Below are 26,420 nucleotides of genomic sequence, written 5' to 3' on the forward strand. Positions count from 1 at the left end.
ACTGCATTTAGCCTGCTGAGCGCACCAGTCTGGGAGGTATATTATCACCAGGCTCTTTGATGCATTGAGTAAATTATATCCTTATTATGTCAGTTTGAGTTGGACTTCCCTGTTGTACCCAAAAGCACACAAGAGGCATTTTCTTTGGGATACTTGAGATTCATCAGAATTCATTATCAACATTTTTATAAATCTGTTGAATTTCCATACCCATCTCCCTATACACTGATCTACAGGTAATATGGGGGAATAAAGTCACATTTAATATGTCTCCTCACCCATTTCCGTCTCCCTCTTTTGGATCTCTGAAAAAGTATTATAGCTCCTCAGAGCACCAACCATAGGATCAGTTGCCCATTTTAAAAGTAGTAACTGGCCCTAACCAGTTGGGCTCAGTGGATAGAGCATTGTCCTGCAGACTGAAGGGTCCCAGGTTCGATTCTAGTCAAGGACTTGTACCTCGGTTGCGAGCACATCCCCAGCTGATTGATGTTTCTCTCATTGATGTTTCTAGCTCTCTATTCCTCTCCCTTCTTTTCTGTTGAAGTCAATAAAATATATATTTTTAAAAAATAAAATAAAAGCAGTTACTGGGTCCCTCCTGAATCCAGGAGTGGAGTCAGGTACCTGCATTTTCAATTAGCACCCTTTGATGAGCTCTATGGAAAGGGTGTCGCTGCCCCCCGAGGAAGAGGGACTAGGGGAGGAAAGGGACTTCTTCCAGGCAATGAGAGGCTTAGAAAGCAGTCAAAAACCTTTTTTGAAAATGTGCTCCATGCAAAAGACAGGCCAGGCGTTATCGGCTGAGTCAGGTGGGTGGCAGTTTAGCTTCCCTGTTTTTGAAGAGGCTCCTGGGAGTTTTCCAGGGGTGGTGTACTGTGCTCAGTGCCGGCGCACACAGCTTCTGTGAGGTGGGAGCAGGAGTGGTCGGCGTTGATAACTTTGACTAGTAATTGTGCCTTAATGTAAATATTATACCTATAGGTGCAGGCTTTAAATGACTCTGTCTGCATGGTACTGTGTATTTATATGTATCCTGCATTAAAAAAAAATAAGGGTAACGGGTGGTCACATTCCAAAGAAATGAACACATCACCAAAGCGCCCGCCAGTGAATGCAGCCACCACACAGAACAGAGGATTAAAAGCAGGAGACCTACAGATTTCCTGGGCAGAAAGCCACTGGGAATGAGAAGGGGAGATGTCTGAAGATGCAGAAGGGGAGCCTGTATGGGAAGCAGACATCTCTTCTCTTCCTTACATATTGCTCACAGACAACAATATGTAACACTTGAGATTGTAAACAACATAGATACAGATACTGTGTCCATGTATTTCCTATGTTGTAGACCCCACAGAATTTATAGCTAATGTTTTTAACACAATCACATATTAGAGTAAGTGATAAGATTGGAGGGGAAGAGGGGAACAAAAGGAATCTGTTAGCATTTATCGTGGAAATTTTCTTTGGTGGAATACTTTAGATTCATCAGCATTCACAGTCTTGCCTGAATTTTTTTGCCATAGACTTTTTTCCCCCAAATATATTTTTATTGACTTCATCAAGAAAGGGAGATGGAAAGAGAGGTAGAAACATCAATGATGAGAGAAAATTGTTTATCGGCTGCTCCTGCATGTCCCACCCTGGAAATCTAGTCTACAACCCGGGTATGTGCCCCAACTGGGAATCAAACCATGACCTCCTGGTTCATAGGTCAATGCTCAGCCACTGAGCCACACCAGCTGGGCTTCATAGACTTTTGAAGAGAATAAAAGAAATAAAAGGATGAAGGAAAATATATAATATAAAGATGAATGGCAGGATGGGATTTCTATTTGATAGAAATTTAGTGAGAAATGATGCTATTTATATTCCTAGACACATTGAGCTTTTTGACAAAAAAACTTTTTTTCAGAGTGAAGCTGTTACCTGTGAGAAGAGTTTTCTAATACCGATTTGTCCTGTAAAGGCATTAGAAACGTTCCTTAGAGTTAAGATCTTTTCTTACTGGTGATTTTTCTTCTTGGTGAAATCATAATCCTAGAAAGATAGATTTTTATTATTTTTCCCAGGTGCTCTTTTATGGATGCACAAAGCACTGATATTTCATAAGCAGATAAGCACAGAATAAGCATCTGTTGGAGCAGTGTTGCCTGGTGGGAAGGGCAAAAGCTGGAGAGCCAGACAGCCTGGGTTGAAGTTGTAGCTTCGGTACCTACTGTTGTCATCCTTCGCATGTCATTGACTATCTTTAGCATTTTGCTTTTTCGTGTGTAAATCTGAATGGCAGTGCTTCCTTCAGATGGCTGTAGTGAGGTAAGTCAGACAGTACACATTAAATCAGTTTGTAAACTGTTTATTCCTGTATTATTATTATAGAATCAATATACAGTAGTCCCCTATTTTTCTCAGTTTGAGTTACCCAGACTCAGCCACAGTTCAAAACTACTGAGTGGAAATTTTCTGAAATAAACAAGTCACAAGTTTTAAATTGCACACTGCTCTGAGTAGCGTGATGAAATCTCGCTCTGTCCCCCTCCATCCTGCCTCGGACATGAATCATCCCTTTGTCCTGAACATCCACGCGGTGTACACTCCCAGCCCATTAGTCATCTAATAGCCATTTCGATGACCAGATCAGTTCTGAGAGAGAGAGAAAGACCATGTTTACATAATTTTTATTATACTATATTGTTATAATTGTTCTATTTTTTATTAGTTATTGCTGTTAATCTTTTACTATGTCTATAAACTACACTCTATCATAGGTTTGTACATGTAGAATAAGCAGAGTCTATATAGGATTCAGTACTACCTGCGGTTTCAGGCATTCTCCGGAAGTCTTGGAACTATCCCTCCCATCCTGGATCCTTGAGAACAACTTTAAAGTTGTCTATATCATCTTATCCTGAATTGTAATTATCATCTTATCCTGAATGGTAATTAAGGAATATTTGATTCAGTGGTTGTGGTAATAAAGCAGAGTTCAGAGAGACATTTCTGGAATAGTCTAAGCAAAGATAGGGTTAAAGGTGACATTGTACCAATAGCGAAACATCCATTTTTTAGAGCAGTTGGGTAAGTTAGGTAGCTCAAGGGGTTGCCTTGAGGCTCCATTTGACAGAGAGATTTTGGAGACAAGCTGAATGAAATGCTTAGTTTTCTGAAGAAGGAATGGAGACACTTTAATTTATTGATTCTGCAGAGAGGGACCTTAATCCCAAGAAAACTTGAAGGAAGATGCAGGAAGAAGACATTCTCTGGAAAGACCAGGGTGCTGGGTGTACTGTGAAGTGCAAGAACATGAGGGAAAGAGAACTCACTTCTACAACTACTTAAAAAGTTAAAGGAAATCAGCAAATATTCAAGAATAGTTAACATTTCTCAGAGTGAATATTAAACTTCCTCCAAGGAAAACAACTCAACAGCTAAAGTTAGCCCTAACTTGGTGCCAAGAAAATAATGCTAAATTAAGGTTCTAAGAGAAATATGACTCAGTTAAGTATCATACAGTTCTCAACCCATAAACTATCCCTTTGTAGTTAAGAACATAAGAGGTTACAAATAAATTTACTGATTCTTTCCTTAAAGAAAGGAAATACTTAAAATCGTGATTCAACTTTTTAAATTCCCATGTGCAACTATTATAGTTGCTGGGAAATACTGGATCCTTAATCATTTTTGTAAAGCCATTTTTAAATGTTTTAGTCTTAGATCCAAACAAATATTCCTAGAACTGAAGAAATTTTCTAAATATTGGTACTAAACCTCTTTCGTCGAAATAAAAGTAACTAGAACTACTTTTAAAATCACATTATTTCTATCATAAACATAAGGGCAAGCACACAAGAAAACATATACATATTATGTGAAAAATTGTGTGTATAAAGTTCAAATCCAATTTCATATAACCACTACCTAAATAATAGCTCTAATGTTAAGAAGATGCCTATCTTAAAAGGACTTTCAACAAATATAGAGTATTAATTATTGCTCATCTCCAATTAGGATATAATTTCATTTTCATTATCTCATAGATGTCTACTTTCACCTATTAATGAACATTACTCTCTCTATCTGACTAAAGTTGACCTTAAAGTTTGGACTTAGTCCACAGCATTTATGCACATGTGTTTGATTTGTTGAAACATGGTGTTCCAAATATTTATTCATTTTACTTTGATGCTATTAACCCTGTGTGCATATGCAAAGTGAACTAGCTTTGTGAATGGCTACATACAGAAAAAAAGAAATATTTATAGAGAAAAATAAATAATTTGAGCATTTGAAAAATACATAGTGTTTTTGTTTAAAAACTTGTAGGATAAGGAAACAGGACTGAAACAGATTGATTTTTTTTTAAGTGACATTAATCTTACAATTTTTATTCAGCTTTTTTGCCTAAGGGTGAAATTTTTCCCAAATCTTAGGAAATCATAAAAATTGAGATGAAACACCAACTCAAGAGACTATGTATTTCTTTACCGCCGCCAATGTGTGACTGCTCAATTCAGAATGCTTTCTATCCCCAAAGTACAGCCATCTTTTATAAAATAAAAATGCCTATTAAATGCAGTAACTCCATAGTACACCAAAGTATCATCTTAAAACTACCCATGGTTTTGACAACATTTCCTTCAGAACTGCATCTTTTGTCGCTCTATTTTATGATTTTTTAAAAAGCTTAATCATAATCTTTAACTTTCTAAATTTCTTTAAAATAAAGAAATTTACTTTCTACCTGTATTTTTTGTGTGTAATAAGGAAGAAGAGATACTTTTTTCTAGATCAAAGTCTTCAAATTTCTTGTATTTTTTTCCCTTCCATGAACTCATCTTCCCTATAAGAAGGAAAAGGAATCATCTCTTCTTTTCTGTGATTATTCTCTGTACTTCATGATCATGCCTCTCGACTCTTAAGATTACCTTGGACATGAAAGATTACACTGAACATGCGAAAATTGGTCTAAAATTGTATTCTAAAGTCTCTTTTCTCATTTGTCGCCCACGTTAAACTATAGGCTCTTTGATACCAGGAAACATTTCTTATTCATTTTTATATCCAGGACCTATCTGATCCACAGTTTATCAAAGACCAATTGCAATTAGATGAGCCACCAGGTCAGAGTATAGAAGGTTGGCTTTTGACACTCATTAGGACATTGAAATCTTTAAGGATTTCTCATTGATCTTTCCCCTCCATTCTAAAGGTGTCTGGCAGGCAAGGGCTCCAAAGTATTACCCCAAATCTGTTTGCATGAGAACTGCTTTCAGATGGCTTGTTGCCGTGCACACACGGCCTGATGTTAACCAGCACTAACTACTAGATGGGAATGTAACTATTCCCATCCTTGAACTGATGAAATGAGGCCAGCCACAGTGAGGGCATTTGTTCTAATAATCCAATAAATGCTTTTGAAATGAAGCTTATTTTTGTCTTTTGCATTAAAGTCTAAGATTAAAGCCAAGTAGAGTAGGAAATAAAGAACATCTCACCTCCCTCCCAATACCAAGCAGAAGTTCCAGGGATTTTGCCAAAACTCCCCATAGATTTATCACTTCTTAGGAGACTTTGTACATGGCACTACAAAATCTCCTTTGCACTATAAGGGCCAGATGTTTCGGTTAAATTATAACCATACAGGGCTATATGTATACACATATAACACAGTCATCTCTTAAGTGCACACAGAAGGCACAAGAAATAGAAATTATGATCCAACCCAGGCTTTTTCTAAGCTGGAGGAAAATTACCACTAGTTACTCACGGTGGATGGTTTCTTCTCTTTTCCAAGGCCTCCCACCACCAGGGGGCAGGGTTGTTCTCAATTGAGGAAGCTATAATATTAAACAGGAAGACTTCCAGCCCAGTGAGAGAGGTAAATGCAAAAGGGATGAGATTTGTATTAGTGACAACTGAGTCTCATACTCACCTTGTTGACCAACACTTGATCTGAAATAAATGCTTCAGACTTCAGGTACACCTTCCTCTTTAATTACCCAAAATATTTCTTAGGTAAGTGAAATAATTTTTGGACCACTTGGTGTTAGAGAATATCCTGAACTCAACTCCCTTGTATTGGTGTCAATAACTGAGAGCTGACTTTATTTTAGACTAGAGGCCCAGCCACAAAATTCATGCATGGAGGGGGGGGAGGGTCACTCAGCCTAGCCTGCATCCTCTTGAAATCCTGAACCCCTCGGATATCCCTCTCATAATCTGGGACTACTGGCTCCTAACCACTAGCCTGCCTGCCTTCCTGATCCTCCCTAACCACCCTCTTGCCTGCCTGATCACCCCAAACCCCTCTGCCTGTCTGCCTGATCACTCCTAACTGCTCACCTGCCTGCCTGATCACCCCTAACCACCTCTAACTCGGCCCTTGCCACCACAGCTTCCTCAGAAGATTGTTAGGCTGTCCAGTCTAATTAGCATATTATGCTTTTGTTATTATAGATTGAGTTAGAAATCAGTTTTCATTCCAAAACTTTTTTGAATAGCATCGATAATTGTTATACGCAGATTATTGGAGCCATCCAGTTTCAGTGAAGAGTTAGAGTTCAGTAGGACTTGAAGTGGGTGTGAGAAGTTACCTGGCTGGTCAAAAGGACAGCCATGATGTTCTTGAAGAAAGGCTGCAGGAGGAATGAAAAAATGAACCTTATCTATGGTATGAGCAAATTCCTCCTTTCACCACCGAGTCTGGCTTCCTTTGGCGAAATAGGTGTAAAGGAAAGGTGAAATTGAGAGCAGGACCTAGGTGAATTGAGAGTAGGGCCATATGATGTTATTGTTATTTGACTGATTTTGACTGACAAAAATTCCAGTTCATATGGTGGTTCAATCTAACTGTAAGTCACACTGAATTAGTGCTGTGAAGAGGCTCTGCCTCCACCAACGCTGGTGAGATACAAGTCTGATGGAGGATTTGCATCTAGAGATCAGAAACTTTTATGTGACCTTCCCTGGACCTCTTGGTGTTCCACTGAAGGGCAAGGAATGTGTTGGAGCATCAGTGTTCCAGACAGAAGTGCCATTTTGTCTGCTTTTTATTGTAAGATTCCACATAAGATCTGATTTGGAAAAGAAAATGAAGAGGTTCTTATGCCTTTTAAAAAGTGGCTCAGCCTGGCCAGTGTGGATCAGTGATTGAGCATCAACCTAGGAACCAGGAGGTCATGGTTCGATTCCTGGTCAGGGCACGTTGCAGGCTCCATCCCCAGTAGGGGGCCTATAGGAGGCAGCCAATCAGTGGTTCTCTCTCATCATTGATATTTCTGTTTATCTCTCCCTTCCTTTCTGAAATCAATAAAAACATATTTTTTAAAGTGGTTCAAAGCCTATAGAGCATAAAATTCATCTGTTGAAGGGACCCAAGTATAATTCTTGATATTCTAGAATATTGAAGCTTTAAAATCGTAAGTCCAGAATGCCATGATAAGTGTGTTGAACACATCATTTCACAAAAAGCAGGGAAGAATTTCCGTTCTTGATGATGGTAGCTCCCCTTCAGTTGGGTTAATGTCATGAAGAAAAGACGTTCGGAACAGCACTGTGAAACTTCAGAGAGGGAAAAGCATATTTCTCCGCGCATAAATGAAAGTCAATCTTGGCAAATGGTTATATACAGAGAGGGAAAGAGAGAGAGAGAGAGAACCTTTTGAGCCTTTAAACTCCTTGAGACAAAGGGTCCAAAGGATGTTGTTCAAACCACAAGTTGAAAAGCACTCCTGTCAGTGTGCACACTGCTGGCCTTCGTGGTGCCTAGCCATGTATGGAGAATTTACCATAGAGATGGAAAATTACTTGTCTTGAGTCTGAGCTGCGTCTACTTATTCAGTTTGTTCGATATTTTTTTTTTTTTTGCTATAAATAATTAATCAATCTGGCCCAGAGAGCAGTTGAAGTAATTGAGCAATAATAGATCGATGTATTCACTGAAATTTCCATCAAGTGGTGGAGATACACTCACCAGTGAGTTCGGGCAGAAGGTGAAGCTGTGTGCACTTGTGTGGATACAAACATAATTATAAGCCCCACTAATTCAGTGCTCTGGCTTCGGCATAAAGAACACCTTTGGGGGTTTAAAAACAAGTATCATTTCAGCAAAATTTTTAGTTGGCTCCCATGTTTAATTTTAAAAATAACTGAGCCTATCTTGTGAGATGTTACTTAGTTGGCGAGCAAATTTAGAAATAAGAAATGAGAGTTATATTTTAGGGGCCTTTCATGTCCCCTGGAAGAAATGAGGGTTTTTATATTCTTCTTTAGTAAATAGCTAGGGGACCTGTCTTACCCTATGCTGCCATGAGAATGAAAAGCAATCACACGGACAAAGGCACGGAAGTACTTCTTGATTCAGTGAAGGTCTTATGATTTTAAAACAAAGCGAGCAAAACTGCCTACTACTGGCTGCCAAACACCGGATATAATTAGGTTAAACTTCTGCTGAGAACAGAGATCCAAACGAAGAGCTGTTTTCTTTCACAAGTCAACTTAAGTCCCTTTGCATCATGATCATCCTCACTTTACTACACATTGTACCTCATTTAAAAAAAATAAATAAATAAGTTGGTAAGCCCAGTTCAAGCCTCTTTTCATTTAATGTTGAGATTAGTAGTCAAATGAACTAATAATGTCTAGACCCTTTGTTAGGAAGGATTTTCTTTAAATTCCTACTAGAAGGGGTGGCTTAGCTGTCTAAGCAACAGCTTTGAAATACCTAGACTCCCAGGAACCATAGGTTGGACTCTCAGGAGGCGAAGAGAGCCCCTTAATTATTCTGAAACAGCTGGGGTGGCAGGCCACTTCCTGCAAAAGTGTCTTTCTACAAAATCTGAAAAACCAAAATAGTGTGTGGACCTTAAAAACGCAATAACATTTCCCCTTTCATTTAGAGAAATCTGGTTTGCTGTATGATTTCAGAAGTAACTCTGAATCCTTTTGCACTTCCTTGGCCTGCCATATCCCTAAGCTATTTGCAGGCAATAATATTTATTTGCTTAAAGATTATACTTTGAATTTGGCTAAGGATTAACCTGCAGAGAACTACAAGTCCCTGTGGTTTGAGAAGGCCCTTCTTAATCTACTTTTGATTGACAGGATACATTAGTTCTCAGAGTTTTAGTTTAACATCATATTAATCCAAAGCATTTCTTCAGTCTTTTGTTGTTGTTGATGTTATGTCCTGGGAGGAGGCTCTCTTTCGCCCACTGTATTTTAGAAGTTTACTAGTGGTAAACACCACTCCTAGAACGAGAGGTTTTCATTACAGGTTTCTGAAAAGTATAACCATCTCTTAATATATAGAATTCAACATCTTAGTGCTCGGTGAGTTTTGCGAGCCAAGTCGACAGGTGCTCAAACTCTCCAAACTTACCGTGTGCACCCACTTATTAGAAACAGGATCTTCAGAATTGTCTAAATAAGCAACGTGGAGGGCTTTGCTCTCCATGCAATAGAACGGTTGCTATGAAATCCATGCCTTCAAAAGGGATGGATGTCCTCAGACTCTCCACAATCAGTAACTGAGGAAGAGTCTCCAAGGGGACAGGCGGTCTGTGGGCCTGCCTCTCGTCCTCGGGGGTTCACTTTTTGTCAGAAGCAGAGCTTTGCTGAGGAAGCGGGCTCCCAGGGCTGCAATGGCAGCAGGCTCCCCGAGACCCAGTGGAGGAGGAGAATCTAGAGGTGGAAAGCAAGGCCACGAGGCCTTGCTAACCCCCAGGATTTGGTCAGATTTGACTCTTTTTTTTTTTTTTTTTTTTTTTTTTAAGGATGTGAGTGAGTTTCCTCATTATTCAGCGGATGAGGAGAATTAGAAGACTTGAGTATAGAAAATGGTCTTGGGGACATTATTTAAGTTCCCTGTGCCTTAATTTCCCTATGAGCCAATGGGCATATTCAGGCCTGGGTTCTTCCAGACACAAAGGGTCCGATGTTAAAAAATGGAAAGGATTTTAAGTTTTTATGTGGGAAATGCATGTGCAAAATATTACTTGTTTTTTAAGGTGCTGGATAATACACTGCTAACCACACTAAAGATTAACATGCATGATTGATATTATTTGATTCTTCATATAAAATATATAGTGATCAACCATGTTTGTAATGATAGGGACCCTGAGGGGCAACTGGTCTCTAGGTAGCAGCGTTCAGCTCTGGGCCAGGAGATGCCCCAAGGGAGACGGGAGTCCTGCAAGCTTACTCTCCTCCCAGAAGATTTCCAGCCAGCGGCTTGCTTCCTTTCCCTTTTTTATGAATGGCAGTAGTATTGTGCTTCCGTCTGCATTTTTTTCTCCCAGAGCCATTCATAAAAAAATAAAAACAAAATAACAACAACAGAAAGCTTTCCCGGCGCAGTCTGGAGCCAGTGGGTGCCAGAGGCTGGGAAAACATCCTGGCAGCCGTCACCCCGCGCAGCATTGAGAGCCTTCAAGGGTCTGTTTGTTTGGTGAAGTGCCGTGTGGAAGGGCGGGCAGCTGGTGGAAGCTGTGTGACACGGACTAGGCCGGGCGCCAGGGCTGGGAGCGTTTCAGACATTGTCTTTCCCCTCATTGAAGTGTCAGGACCTAATTCATGGAAAATTGGGGGAGCTGGCAGCCCTTGCAGAGGATTTCATTGAGCCTGCAGAGTGCAGGCGTCACGTGAGTGCAGGATCCAGCCAAGAAGAGGGGAGGGGGGTTTGGGGCTGAGCAGTAGGAAGCCGTCAGCCTGCAGGAATGCGTGCGGGTTTGAAGCAGTTCGGGAGTAAGTGCGTGCAGGTGGGAAGAAAGAGAAGGAAGAAGAGCGGCCTGTTCTGACACAGGAGTCTTTTGAAATAAACACTTCTCTCTCGGCGCACACTTGTGAATCCCCAAAGGCAAGGAGTCCTCCTCGTCCGTAGTTCATTCATTCCACCTGGAGAAAACATCATCGCAAAGCCTGGGCTTTTATCCTGTCAGCTCTCCTGTGATTTAACGTCAAAGGGGAGAGCTTTTTTTTCTTCTTCTTCTTTTTTCAGGGCACAAAAGCATTTTGCCGTGTCTTTTCTGTTTAGTTTGTTCATCTTTAAAAATAAATAAATAAATAGCATCCCGGTGTTTTTTGTTTACATGCACTACAGCAGCAGTAAGACATACACCGTCACAGGAATTCTGAGAGGGGGAAAAAATGAATAGGCACTCTTATCCCTTCCATGATATAGTGAATGTATTCTAACTTCTGTTATTTGGGAGAACTGTAGCAAATTTTTCCTCCCATTGGAACCGTGACAGCATGTCACTCTCCACATCAGAGTGGCTCAGGGGTGTTCTCAAACCTCAGCGATGTATAGACAGAATAAGGGGGACTTAATGGGATTCAGACAGGAGGGTGAGTACTGGAAGGAATCCATCGGAAAGTGGGGGCTTCGGTCTGCCTTTTACAATGCAAAGAATAGCTTAAATATTTTTTTAGTACTCTAATTCTCGGGAAATTTATTTAGGCTGGGTAGAAAATTTCCCTCAGGTGTTTGACTTAAAAGTGGAGAGTTTTGCTCTGCAAACAGAATTAAATAGGTATAGATAAGATAAAGACATAAGAATTAAATGGATATACAGAAATAAGACATTGGCATAGGTTGTATTTGCAAGTGATACCATCAAAAAAGGGAACAAACCCACCCGCAGAATGGAAGAAAATAGCTGCCAGTCATATTCTGATGAGACTTGTACCCAGAACATATAAGGAACTTTTACGATTCAGTATGAAAAGACAAGTAAATTTTAAAAAGAGCAAAAGATTTGAATAGCTACTTCTTTAAAGAAGATATACAAATGGCCAACAAGCACACGAAGAAGAGATGCTCGACATCATTAGTCTTTAGAAAAATTCATATCAGAACAACAATGATATCCCACTTTACACCCAATAGGATGTTTAAAAGGCTGGCAGTGACAATGTCTAGAGAAGTTGGAACCCTCATGTATTGCTGGTAGGAATGTGAAATAGTGCAGCTGCTTTGGGAAGCTACCTGGCAGCTCTTCCAAAAGTTCAGTGTAGTGACCTGTGTGACCCAGAAATTCCGTTCCTAAATATAGATGTTCATTTTTAAGAGAAATGAACGTGTATCCACATGATCACTTACGTATACGTATGTCCATAGCAGCATTATTTATGGTAGCCAAAAGGTGGAAACAACTCAAATGTCCATCAACTCGTAGATGGGTAAACAAAATGTAGTGTGTCCAGAAATGACATGTTATTTGGCAATGAAAAGGAAGAACTACTGATACGTGCTGTGACATGGACCATCCTAGAAAGCATTGTGCTGAGTAAGTGAAAGATGCCAGACCACAAAATACCATTTATTGCATGTTTCCATTTACACGAATGCAAATTTATAGAGACAGAAAGTAGGTTAGTGGTGAGTTAGGGATGGAAGGGCAGCTAGGGAGGCAAGAAGAAATGAGGAGTGGCCGATAAAGTGTATGAGATTTCTTTTAGATGAAGTGAAGATATTCTAAGATTAGAGTTTGATAATGATTGCGCAGTCCTGTGAATATACTAAAGGCTTTTCATTATACACTGCATATGGGTGAATTATATGGTGTGTGAATTAAATCTCAATAAATCTTTTTCTACAAAACACAAAATATTAACAAATTAGGCCCGTTCCCTCCTCAAGTGTTTTAGTATTCTGAAAAAAAAAAAAGAAAAAAAAAAAGGAAATGAAATAAGTTAATTTTGATGTAGCTGGTATGCATGCCAGACTTTAATGGAGAATTGTTTTAACAGAGATAATCTGCATTTTTTTCCTTAACATTTAGAGACCATGAATAAAGAAATATTTCAAACCTTAACATTTTCATCATTATTTGCAGATGCATGTCCATATTTAAAATATGCATACTTAATGTTTTTTATTACATATGTTTTCTCTTAAACTATAACAGTTCTTTTTTTGTTGTTGTTTTTTAGCCACAACAAGTTGTTCAGAAGAAGCCTGCTCAGGTAAGAGATGGTCATTATGAGTTTTCCTACCAATTAATATATAAAGTAAAATGAAAGACAAGTCCCCAAATTAAACCTTTAGTTCATAGTTTTCTAGTTGGATTACATCAGCATTGCAGTATTCCTGACAATTTGTTGTGTCCATCAGAAATGTACAGTAGGAGATTGTCATTTAAAACCTTACAAGATCAAGACCTTTGCTTAAGTGCTCCAGGCAAAGGTTTAAAAAGAAAATGTTTATTTCACTGCCTCGTGTCTAAAACATCAAATTGTTATGTGTTTACCCATCCTTAAGCATCTAATTGTGTTCTTCCACCAAACTATCCATGTTTCATTGACTTGATATGGGACTTACTAGCTGCAAAGTATTTCATGATTCATGCCTGGAAACATATCTGTTTGTTGAACTATTCCATAACATTAAATGATCCCCAAATGCCCCCCAGGGAAGGCTGGGAAACTGGGAAATTAAGTTACACTGGTTTTGTAGATTGATGATTCTCAGGTCTTGCTTCGATGACTGAATCATAGTCTCTGAAGTCTTGGGATACATCAATATGAAGAACCAGCTTTCCTTCTCTTGTCCCAAATGACTGGAATTCCTTGTCCTGACTGTAATCCATACATGGAAACATGAGAATCATGCTTATTGAGGAAGTATATCTTGAAGAAACCAAAACTGAAGAATAGATTAATATATTGCCAAGTATGTGAGCTGTTATTAATGTATAAGGCTCTCCCCTTCTGGGTTTAAGGAGAAAGTCAGGAGATCCAGTTCTGTAACATGCAGAACTGGCTGAAGTAAGTTATTAAGCAGCATCATGGGTTACCAAGTTCTTTGTAGATCTCTGTCATATAATTTAAAATATATATGGGCCTTGGCCAGGTGGCTTAGTTGGTTGCAGCGTCGTCCTAGTGGTTTGATCCCCACTCAGAGCCAGCACGGGAGGCAACTGATGGATGTTTCTCTCTTTATCCCTTCCCCTCTCTCTAAAATCAATAAATATATCCTCAGGTGATTATAAAAACAAAATCTATGAACTCTTTCCTAGAAACCCCAAAAATGTATCTTGGCATCCTATTCTTTTGGGACAATGTCACCTTGTCTGGGAAAGATCACCCATATAATATTATGGGTTCACTGTTTATATTTTACTTTGTTAATATTTTTATTGATGTCAGAGAAGAAAGGAGAGGGGGAAAGAGAAAGAAATATCAATGATGAGAGAGAATCATTGATCAGCTATCTCCTGCACACCCTGCACTGGGGATCTAACCCACAACCTGGGCACTTGCCCTGTCAGGGAATCAAACAGTGAGCTCCTGGCTCATAGGTTGATGCTCAACCACTGAGCAACACTGGCCTGGCTGTCTGCTGTTTTGTAAGAATGCTGCTTGGAAGAGAATTGAAGCTTCTAAATATGTATTAGCATGTAGGAAATATATATCAAAAAAAATTACACACCTGCTCATGGCGACTCCCATACCTAAAAACTGAAAGTAGTAGGAGGCACTAAAAAAATACCCAGTGTTTGAGTATTTGTACACAATATTTAACAAAATGAAATAATAACAAAAAACTTGGCATGTTAAGTAGTATGTACCAAATATATTGAGCCTCTCACCCTTTATCAGTAAGAAAATCAAGAGAAAGTGAATTTATAATTCTGTGCATTTGAATCAAGGAATACTGCAGTATTCACTGTCGTATCATAGGCTGTGAACCATAGCTTAATACCCCTATGTGGTTCCTTGGCAACATCTATTTAGTTGCTATTCTTGGTGTTATAAGGAAGATGTAACAAACAAAAACAGTCACTGTATCTAAGAAATGTGTAATCTAGTTCAGAGGTCCTTAACCTCATCTACATAGTAGAATAACCTAGTGATTATACATAGACACAGTAGATCCCCCTTATCCGCAGTGGATAAGTACCAAGACCATCAGTGTCCTGGCCAGCATGGCTCAGTGGTTAAGCATTGACCTATGAACCAGGAGGTCATGGGTTTAATTCCCAGTCAGGGCACATGCCCAGGTTGTGGGCTTGATCTCTAGTGTGGGGTGTGCAGAAAGCAACTGATCATGATTCTCTCTTATCACTGATGTTTCTATCTTTCTCTCTCTCCCTCCCTCTTACTCTCTGAAATTAATAAAAATATCCTATATAATAAAAGCCTAATATTCAAATCGACCAAATGGCAGAATGACTGTTCTCTATGATGTACACTGACCACCAGGAGGCAGACACTCAATGCAGGAGCTGCCCCCAGCCTATAGGCCCCTGGCCAGCCAAGGTGGGTCCGAGCAGGGGCCCCTGATTGTCCTGCCAGCCACCCTGCAGAGAGAGGCGAACTGGTGGCAGCAGCAGGAGACAGGCAGAACCAGTGAACAGGCAGTGCCAGGTTGACCAAGGCAGGTGCCAGCCAGGGGGGGAGAGAAGGGGACGACGACACACACCCTACCTGTGCATGAATTTTGTGCATGAATTTTGTGCACTGGGCCTTTAGTATTAAATTTAAAAAGACCACCAGTGGGCACCTGAAACTGGGGGTAGTATTGAACCGTATTATATACTTGCACTATGTTTCCTCTTACATATACACACCCATGATAAAGTTTATAGTATATATTAGGCACAGTAAGAGATTCATGATGAATTATAAATACACAATTATAACAATATATTATAATAAAATAACCATTGTGATCATCTGGATGGCTACTAAGTAACTAAGTGGGGGAAGAAAGAGAGGATATTTTGGACAAAAGGATGATTCACGTCCCAAGCAGTATGGAGTGGGATAGCATGAGATTTCATCACACTACTCAGAGCAGCGTGCAATTTAAAACTTAGTTTATTTCTGAAATTTTCCATTTACTATATTAGGCCAAGTTTTACTGCAGGTAACTGAACCCACAGAAAGCAAAACCACAATAAGAGGGACTATGGGTGTGTGTGTGTGTATCATACACCTCACGTGGTGTGCAGTGTGTGCTGGAACCAGTTGTGAGCCTCTCTTCCATGGTCTGCATTCTGCAACATGTTGGTAGCTTAAAATCCACTACAGTGGCAATATTTGTGCCATGGAAATTGATAAACGCTACAAATCAGGCCTTTTTTTTTCTTCCCCTGGAGAGCAAGTTGTTAAACACACCACTGGCCCCGTCCTGCCGTGGTTCTGACGGTTTAGTCTGACTCCCCCAGCGATTCTCATGTGCAGCAGGGAGGAGAGTGCTCAGCGAACACACAGGACACTAGGTTTGAACATTTGAAACACAGAATATTGATGAAGTACACGAGGGATACAAAATGCCACATGGGGATGATTCCCGGAAGAGTTTTGATCTTGATGTTGTTTAGTTGAAAGGGGAACATGGAGACTAATTAGGGGAAAGATCTTATGGGAGAGATGAGTGACATAGTCAAAAGTAGAGAGGCCACAGGCGGAGACTGATTGCAAGTTGGGCAGCAACACACTGAGAAATGATAGAAGTGAAATAACAAAATGTCTTCCCAAGGCAATCCGGGATATCCAAGAAGCCACGGATGCATCGGATTGGTCTTCACTGATCTTCACTGTCTCATAGACCCCGCTCCAGATTTGCCCTTGAGAGGAGAGTTCAGACTCAGAAATAGGGAGGGAAAGGGAACAGGAGCTCAGTGGACTTCTTAATCTCCATTGCCTGAGGACAGTGATGAATTGCATCAATCCAGGGACTACATGGAAGTTCATGGAGGATAATGTAAATTTTACACTACATTCAAAAGAATTTCTTCCTTTTTCATCTCTTTCAAAAGACCCTCCCAGATGGTTTCCCAGGTGGCAGTCTAGGCTCATATCCTTTCTTCATCAGCAGTGTTTGAGGGGTTACTTTTAGATCCTGTTGTGAGGTGGTGAAGATTTTAGCACAAGTAAATATTTTACATATCAAGAAAAGGGCTCAGAAGTGTGTAAGGAGTCTAGGTTTTGCTTTCTAACCTCTTCACTGGGCACACTAATCTCTCTGCACCCTGTTTATCCACCTTTGGAAAGGGATAACAACAACACTTCTTCCCTTACTCTCAAGAACATTTTGGGAGAGAGCATTGTTATGTTGTAACTTATTTTGGGGTGCTAGGTGTCATTTTTATTTCCAGAGGTGGATATTCTTGGAAATTCTAGAATTCTAATTCATTTAAACTACCCTTTTTACTGCAAGGGTTTTTGTTGCTTGTTTTAAAACAAGAATGTTTTTAAACTCAGGGGAAATGTGTTCCTGTATATAAATACATGTGCGAGAAATAAAAGTTTAAGGGGAATTCTCCTGGGGGAGGCGGGGTGTGACTGGACAATTCATCAGCCACACACCTCAAGTGTGTCACATAATCCCCGATGGGAAAGTTAGAGTCCCTTATAAATCTAAAGGGGGAAATCTACAATATTCGTATTAACTTTTTTAAAATTCCAAATCCAGTAAAAGCAAAAGCTTACTAGTGAACTCTACTATATATTTTCATTCTTAAAGCGACGAAATAAGCAATAAATAAAAATTAATTAATTTTCTAGGTTTTAACAATTTGAAGTGGTTGAATCTTCAGCCCCATGGGTCACATTCTTAACTTTAGTAGGAAATAGTGGTAGATTATGTTGCTGTCATCATTGTTTTAATTTAAAAAAAAAACACTATAAGTGTATCAGGTTATTGCCCCTGATTGAGGGAGCTTTGTTTCTCTATTTTTTTTTAATATTTTTAATTTATTTTTTACAAAGAGGAAGGGAAATGGCTAGAGAGTTAGAAACTTGATGAGAGAAACATCAGTCAGCTGCCTCCTGCTCACCACCTATTGGGGATGTGCCCGTAACTGAGGTACGTGCTCTTGAGTGGAATCAAACTTGGGAACTCTCTGTCCTCAGGTCTACACTCTATCCACTGAGCCAAACCAGTTAGGGTTCTAGTTTTTATTTTGATAAAAATACATTTCGCCCTGGCTGGATGGCTTAAATTAATTAGAGTGTTGCCTCCTGCACTGAACAGTCTTGCCTCCTGCACTGAACAGTCTTCGATTCCCAGTCAGGGCATATATCCAGGTTGTGGATTTGATCCCCTGTTAGGGTTTGTATGGAAGGCAATGGATTGATGTTTCTCTCTCTCTTTCTCCCTCTCCCTTCTCTCTTCTGTAATCAATGAAAAATGTATCCTCAAGTGAGGATTTAAAAAAAAATAAAGAGTGCGTCTCACTCTCTCTAGGACTTCTCACAAGATTTTGCTGGTTTATCAGATATTAATGTTTCTCAATTTCCCCCTTTTAAGGCTTTAAACAGAGATTAGAAGTGAATCCTTATATGTAATTAAGACTTTTTTTTCCCCTCACCAGAGCCCTACCCACAGGATAAAAACAGGTTTTTAAAATCCCCACAGTTATCCTTCCTTTCTACCCAGTTTCCTCATTGTTGTACAGCCCTGGCAAGCTACACCTCTAGCAATGAAGACAGGTCTAACCCCACTCCTTTTCCACTTCCCATTGAGGGAATTGGCAAGCTTTCTGTTTCTGAAAGATTGGAAACAAAGCTATCTGTTTTGAAATAAGAGTTTTTACCTGCAAATACCATCTCTTGCGGGTGCTGTGTATCAGGGAGGAGAAATCTCTCTAAGCCTTGGTTATCAGAAGGGTTTTTTTTTTCTCCCCTTTAAAAAAAAAAAAAAAAGAAGTTGAATGTTTTTACAGAGACTTCAAGGGCAGTTTTAAGGATGTTTATATTTCAGACAACCTAAACATTGTTTGGAGCAAAATGAGAGATTTCATTTTGGGACAAGCAAGTTGATGAATTGCAGTCAGCATCGTGTTCTCAAAGAAGGCATTTTTACTGGGGGCTTTTAGTCTAGACATGCTGAGGGAGAAGGAGGAAGGAGAAAGAGGGGAGGGCATTCTCACTGTAACACTCATCTTTTACATGGCACCCTGGCCAATGCAGTAAATAGTTCATAATAAATCAGACTTGCAAATAGTCCGTCTTCGGCTCACTCGGGAAGCCTAGTGATTTACATTGCCCAAGTCATAAAAAAACACTGATTTATTTTCCTACTTATGCTCTTTCAAGCTGGTAAAACATTTTGTGGGTCAGCCAATGTTTGGTATCAACTGGTAAAACATAAAGAATTATATCAAAGTCCGCCCTACGTGGCACTGTTTTGCTGCATAGGAAATACTTTTTTTATTTCACCCCTGACCTCTGACACTGCAAAGGTCAAGGGAGAGGGAGAGAGCAAAGTAGAAACCAATGTTTAACCCTGCAATAAAATAGCTCCAGGATATAATAACACAGGGGTAGGGCAGAGGAAACATGTCAACATGATCATTAACTGTAAACATGTGGAATAATTAGCTCACAGTGGTAATAGAGGAATATTGGCAGAGATGAATCTAGCTGTGTGGGTGGCAAATGTCTTGTAGAGATGACATAAACTTCTAACAGAAGTGAGAGAATACCACTCGATTTGGGGAAATATATAAAACTCCAAAAGGAAAAATTTAGTGTTTCTGGGCTTGACAGATTTCCTATAGTTTTTAGTTTTCAACGTGTGGTGAAGTCTGTGTGTTAGACTAGAAATAAAATGGCAATGACTGCCTCTTTTTCTCTACACTCTGATGTGAGTTGGATATAAAGCAACATATTTATTAAATATGTAAGCTTCCTTATTATTAGCCAAACTTGCTGGCCCAAATTAATATAAATAATTGTAATCCTTAATCTTTGAATACAAATGCTTTGCTTTATCCAAGGTACTTCCTTTACATTCAGGAAATGTTTGCTGGACACTCCGATGTTCATGAAATAATTACTTATTGGCTTACTATTGTTATTGATATTTTCATAATCTTACTCAAAAGTCCTAGGATAATGACAAACGATTGGTGCAGTCATGGTTAAAATCCAGAAATGTTCTGTTCCCTGGCAACAAATACAAGTTATGCAAAGTTTTATACACATAGAAAACAAAAAGGTTTCTCCTAGTCTATTAATCAGTAAACACATCTGGAATATAACCATTAAGCAACCTTCACCACAACCATTTTTTAAAAGTACTTTGCACAAAAACAAGAATATTCCTCAATAGTTTTGGAACTGTTGAAATAAATTTCCTCCTTCTGAGTGCTTCCTTCATGCAAAATCCTTTTGCTATACCTTTAGTTATTTATTTATTTTTTTTTAATATGTGAGGGCTCCTTCAGTGAGAATTAGAAGTGGCTTAGAAAGTTGATTATGCTGTCCTAGCTGGTTTGGCTCAATGGATAGAGCATTGGCTTGCAGACTTGATGGGTCCCAGGTTTGATTCCAGTCAAGGGCACATGCTCAGGTTGCATGCTCAATCCCCAGTAGGGGGCAGGCAAGAGGCAGCTGATCAATGATTCCCTCTCATCATTGATATTTTTAGCTCTCTCTTCCTCTCTGAAATCAATAAAAATATATAAAAGTAATTTAAAAATAGGAAGTTGATCAAGATCATGATCCTCAGAAATCATGGCTTATAATGTCCTGAAACTTTCAATTAGTTTAAACGTAAAATTACTTTCCTATCTGAAAAAGATATGACTCTAGAGGTATTTTTATATATCCATTCATCCCAGTAAAGGACTTTGTAGTATTCTAAGGATCTGTGATCTGTGTTTGCCATATTTTCAGTGATGAAACTCTAGTCGAGGGCACAAAGAAGGCAAACAGAAGTACATTTTAGAAACTTAAGATGTCTTGTTTTTTGTTTCTATTTGTTTTATTTGTTTTATTTGTTTCTATTATTGGATCACAGGTAAAGAAATAAACACTGGACGAATAACTGTAATTAATAATCACAGTTAATTAGTACACTAATAAAAAAAAAAAAGAGAGAGAGATGCAAATTGACCATACATCTGTGACACCCACCAGCCATCAGGAGTGAGTATGCAGATTAACCTGACAAAGCTGGTGGGTTCATTTGCATACATGGGCTCCAAGTGGCCTGGGTCCCAGGAACATCCTCAGGACCCAGACCGCTCTGAGCCTATAGGCCCACAAATATGCCCTGAGTGACCAGGGTCCCAGAACACCCCCAGCCAGGAGTGGCCTACAGACACCAGTGCCAAACAACCTGGGTCCTGGGACAAGCAGCACACCCCCAGCCCAGCGAACACAGCAAATGCAAAGTAGGGACATGCCCCTAGCCCAGTGGACACAATGCAGGGGATCCTCTGCATATGGGCTACAGAGGAAACACCTTCTTCTTTTAAAAAAGAATATATATTATTGATTTTTTTTTTTTTTACAGAGAAGAGGGAAGAGGCATAGACTGTCAGAAATATTGATGAGAGAGAAACATTGATCAGCTGCCTCCTGCATACTCTCCACTGGGGATGTGCCCCCAACCAAGGTACATGCCCTTAACAGGAATCAAACCTGGGACCCTTCAGTCTGCAGGCCCAAGGTCTATCCATTGAGCCAAACCAATTTGAGTGTAAACACCTTTTCTGACCGCTCGTTGGCTAAGCTCCCTGTACACCACCACTTGCAGTGTTCTTGGTAACTTGGGTAATAAGAATCCAAGAAGTTGATCTAGGGTTTTTCCACCTCACTCCTGGAGGAAAAAATGAAAGTCTGCTACTGGAGGGATTAAGAAGTGTCATACTCCGCCCTAGCGGATTTAGCTTAGTGGATAGAGCCTTGGCCTGCTGACCACAGGGTCTGGGTTTGATTCCTCTGTAGCCCATTTACCTAGGTCACAGGCTCCTCCCTGGCTGGGGCACAGGTGAGGGCTCATGCAGGAGGCAACCAATCAAAGTGTTCCTGTCACACTGATGTTTCTCTCTGTCTCTCTCTTCCACACTCTCTAAAAATCAATGGAAACATATGCTCAGGTGAGGATAAAAGAAAAAGAAAAAAAGAAATGTCACATCTTATGAAAGACACATCTTGAAAATGCCTACAGAAAGTTGTCATATTTTCATGGTGAAGGGACTAGAGTCCATGTTGATGAAAACACCTGTGGTGACTGGCAGTGACTGCAGCAGCGGGGTGATGGGCTGGCACCTTCCCCTGATCAGCCCGGTTGCCTTCCACAGAGGGAGGCCAGACTGTGGCTTAGGCCCGCTCCCCATGGACATCCCCTGAGGGCACCCAGTCTGTGAAAGGAGGCAGGCTGGGCTGAGGGACATCCCCCCAACAGTGCACGAATTTCATGCTCTGGGCCCCTAGTAGTCTTATAAGATTTTTACTTTTTTTTCCCCCCTTTGATTGTCACATTGTTCCTCCCACCCTGAGTGGCAAGTAGATGGGTTTTATCCCTACCAGTCTGACACAGTGGGACTAAGACAGGTTAGACAACCCATTCATTCCAGGGTTGGTGCTGTGGTCAGTGACATCTAGGGTCAACCTTCTTTTGTCACCAACCCCCAATAAGGCCTTTGAGCAGACTACAGTAAGCTGATGCTAACACATACAAGGTAGTCCTTATACTTTTATATTTTTATATACATAAAGCTACCATAGACAAAAGATGGGGAACAGCTGCCATAAACATCTCAACTTCTTATGTCTCCTTTTGCAAAGCAGATTTGCCTCCTAGCATTTCCACCAGAATCCTTGCCAGATTCTATGGTTTATATATGATCCATTTAATGTATTTTCTATAAACCTGATATAAAGTTTTCCTAGTTGGAGGAAGTAATCACTTTCCATTACGTTAAACGGTCCTGATCCACTGGAGGTTAAAATATCTGACAGAAAAACAGAGACAGTTGGCTTTGTGGTCTTCTGGGCGGAGACAGAATGTTAGTTGATTTCTGATCATTGTTGCTGACGAGGAGAGCACATGATTTCTGCTCGGACTGGTCTGACTCAAGATAGCCGTGGACATGAAAATATCTTAAAGGTGTCATTCCAAGTCCTTAACAAAAATTAAACATATGAAGATGACAAAAGGAGTCTGTCATGAAGCCATTTCTAGATTATCAGATATTTGTAGGGGTTTTTTTGTTTGTTTGTTTGTGGGGGGTTTTTTTTGTTTGTTTGTTTGTTTTGCAAGGTAGCTTAAATTACAAATTTTACTTGTGTTTTTATCCTACAGTAAGAGTTGCAGAAATTCTTTGCAATCAGGGGGGTAAATAGGAAAAAAAATTGGTTAAAGCCAACATAGACTCCTTACTACACACAAAGAGGAACATCCTGGTGACAAAACTCTGCAAGTTTGCAGGGAAGCTATTTCCATTTCGTGGTTCTCTTTAGGATTCAGTGGCCTCCCTCCCACTGCAGACCTGTTATGTAGTCTGCACGTGAACATTAAACCCAGATACTGAGCTTTCCTCCAGCTCCACCCCTCCCTTGGCTGGCTCTGTGGTGAGATCTAGGATTCAGCTCTTAAGACATCTTAAAATTCCATCAAGCATTAGGAGATGGAATTGGATACTGGGCTGTCTTCCTCCTTTGGAGCAATCCGTGGAAGCATACCCAAAGGTATATGCCATGTGCGTTCTTTGGCGTTAAAAACAATTAATGCCATAAATTAATTAAAATTAATGAAGATAGGTGCAAACCATATAAAAAAGAATGAAGATAGGTGCAAGCCATATTTCTACGATGTAGTGTGCTCTTTTCTAAATTTAACCAAAGCAATAAAAGAGTTACATTTATTAAATTCCTTCCCCCCCCCCCATTTGCAATAGAAAACTAAGGCAAAATGAGTGCAATTTTTCAATAGTCATAATAAAAATACAGTTCTCGAACTCTGTCCACTTTTCTTTCCCACTCACCAATTTTATGCTAAAAAAATTCCCATGTTTCGCCCCGGTATGGTGCAGCCTCAGTTGTCTTTGTGAAACAAGTGTGTGAATGGCGAGCAGCTGTTCAGTATGTAGAGCCCTTAGTTGGCTGGTGCTCATAAAAATGTCACAGTGCACTTCCATTTTGAAAATTCCTTTTATCCTCCATTCCAGAAGCGCCATTCCAGGACTGAGCCTTCTTTCTTTCTTTTTAAAAAATATATTTTTATTGATTTTAGAGAGGAAGGGAGTGGGAGAGAGAGCTAAAACATCAATGATGAGAGAGAATCATTGCTCGGGTGCTTTCTGCACTACCCATACTGGGGATCAAGCCCACAACTCAAGCATGTGCCCTTGACTGGAATCAAACTTAGGACCTTCCAGTGCGCAGTTCAATGCTCTCTATCCACTGAGTCAAACCAGCTAGGGTGGACTGGGCCTTCTTGTCCAAACTGCTGCTATTTGGCCTTCCCACCTTGTTGACAAGCCCCTAATGAAATGTATATGATGTCTGGCTGCTCTTGTGGGGCCACACAAGCTCAAAAGTCCTTTGGCTTATGTGGCAAACATGAAGCAATGTCAATATATACCTCAAGGTGCAAGCTGTGTCTATAAGAAACTTCAGTGTCTTCTACATGAATGAAGAGGGCTGCATCTGAGGGGTGCCTAGTAGCTACTCTGCTATGGAAATAAGATTCTTTGGGGACAGAAGCCTTCTGGGAAGTCTGCCCAGCCAGGACACAGGGCAGCTGAGAGTGGGTTTCCAACTTTCTTTCTAACAGGGAGGACTTTTCTTCTCTCAACCATATGCACACTTTTGTCACAGCAACCAAGTCCCTGGAAAGGTGAGGTTTATAGAGGTGAGTGCCATACGCCCTGCCCACACCATCTGCTTGGCAGCCAGGCTGTCCTGTGGAGAATGGCCAGTCAGCTATGGGAAGAAGAGAGAGAGCTCTCCGCTAAGTAGCCTATTGAGAACACTATCCATTTGAGCGTGTGAGAGCCACACTACCTCCAAAAGTCCACACTACCTCCACCCTCTGAGATCTAGCTATGGAGCCAGTGCTGTAACTAACAACTCCCAAGCAGAAGAATTTCAAGGTCAGTGGAAAGAGACCTTCGTAAAACAACCATTTGTGTTGTCTTAAGGGCTGTTAGGGAAACAGTGCGAGGGACCATCCTTTTTAGGCTGAATTGTGTCTAAGGGGTTTGAATAAGCCGCTTGCATATCAGGAGCTTCAAGAGCTCAAACTAAACAAAGTTTCTGGGAATGTTCTGAACAGCTGATCACATTCCATCTGCCACGAGGTCTCTGTGAGTTCATGGCCTGGAAAATTCTGTTTCCTTCTGGATTTAGAAGAGGTTTCCAGATAGAATAGAAACGCTGAGAAATGGAGTCATTATGGTTAGATCCAGGAGGCAGATTTCCAGCCTTCCTGAGTCCTATTAATTGATTAACCAGGAGAGGTAGGAATAAAGGAATACCTGTCGGCCTGTTTCAAAGTCATAGCCTCACTCCACACTTCGGGTCATAATGAGAAGTGAGTCATTTGGGGATGGGTGAAGGGAATATCTGCCAAACAGCTTAGTGGCTTTCTGGAGTTTAAAATGCTACGTGAGAAGAGAAGGTCACAGGGCAGCTGACCTCAGGCCTGTCTTTCTTTGGTCTGTCCGTGGCTTTGATCAGGATACATCCTCTTTTGTGGCCAGGACTCCACAGAGAGTCCTGGGGTCATGGCCCGCTGCCTATCAAGAGGTGGGAACGTGCTGCCGAAATGGTGACGCCCGAAGTTCCGGGGGTTGGGAGTCGAGGGGAGGTAGCTTCACAGGTTCCACATTTCCCACATAACCCGGAGCAGACTAAACAAAACGGGTGTGAAATCTCGTGGCTGGATACTGCCGCGGTTATATTTTCTAAGCCGTAACCCATCCATGGGTAGGTTTCGTCCCAGGATTTACAGCTCTCTCCATCTTGCGGGGGGAAGAATGTTTGAAACCTTTTGCAAACGGTTTGCAGTAAGCAGAGAGCTTTGTGATTAAAGCCCAGGATGGAGTTCGTGTGAGTGTGTGTGTGTGTGTGTGTGTGTGTGTGTGCGCGCGCGCGCGCATTCATGTGAAGTGAGTGCCCGCTCACGTGGGCTTTCTTCCTCCCATTTGCTGCTTTTACGCAAAAGCGTCACACATGGTAGCAGTTAGGAGCCCTTCACAGCTGAAGTGTTTCAAACACTAATGAATGGAAGTTTGGTCATATAATGCAGACAAGCTCTAAGGCATGCGTTACTGAATGGTGTACTGTGGTGACCTGGGGAAGGAAGAGAGGTATAAATTGTGTCAGTTAGCCACCCAGACAAAATGAAGCCATGTGGAAAATCAAATCTATTAAAGTATGAAGACTGTTCTAAGCTGTTTTAAGCTGGCCGTTCATAAAGGGGCTCGGCTTGCGGCCGGGGTAAATGTTTACCTCTTCTCCCAGATCTTTTTCACATGCTGTCGCAGGAGACAGTGTACAGCGTTTGATAAAAATCATCCTCTCGCTAACGACGCTTTTATCAACAATGTTTATTGTCTCCGCTTTACCACCCATGTCCTGAGAGGCACTGCACATTTGTAAAATAAGCAAAGGGAAGGGAGCTGTGCGGCCCAAGCTGACTTGCTGAAACGCCAACAAATTCCATAACC

The 26,420-nt window shown here is 40.6% G+C and overlaps 1 protein-coding gene across 4 annotated transcripts in view; it reads left to right on the forward strand.

Annotated features, from left to right (window-relative positions):
* HMGA2 (high mobility group AT-hook 2) overlaps positions 1 to 26,420 on the forward strand; it is a 142,274-nt gene that overhangs the window by 112,024 nt on the left and 3,830 nt on the right. For 2 of the 4 annotated variants that reach the window (XM_036454831.2, XM_036454829.2), the window contains 2 exons: positions 12,937 to 12,969; positions 24,524 to 24,601. In XM_036454831.2, the coding sequence (XP_036310724.1) occupies positions 12,937 to 12,969; positions 24,524 to 24,601 (111 nt within the window). The remainder of the gene's footprint in view (positions 1 to 12,936; positions 12,970 to 24,523; positions 24,602 to 26,420) is intronic. The other 2 variants (XM_045588221.1, XM_036454832.2) reach the window with 2 other exon arrangements.

The sequence above is a fragment of the Pipistrellus kuhlii genome, unplaced genomic scaffold (genome assembly GCF_014108245.1).
Source record: "Pipistrellus kuhlii isolate mPipKuh1 unplaced genomic scaffold, mPipKuh1.p scaffold_m20_p_3, whole genome shotgun sequence".
Taxonomy (NCBI): domain Eukaryota; kingdom Metazoa; phylum Chordata; class Mammalia; order Chiroptera; family Vespertilionidae; genus Pipistrellus; species Pipistrellus kuhlii.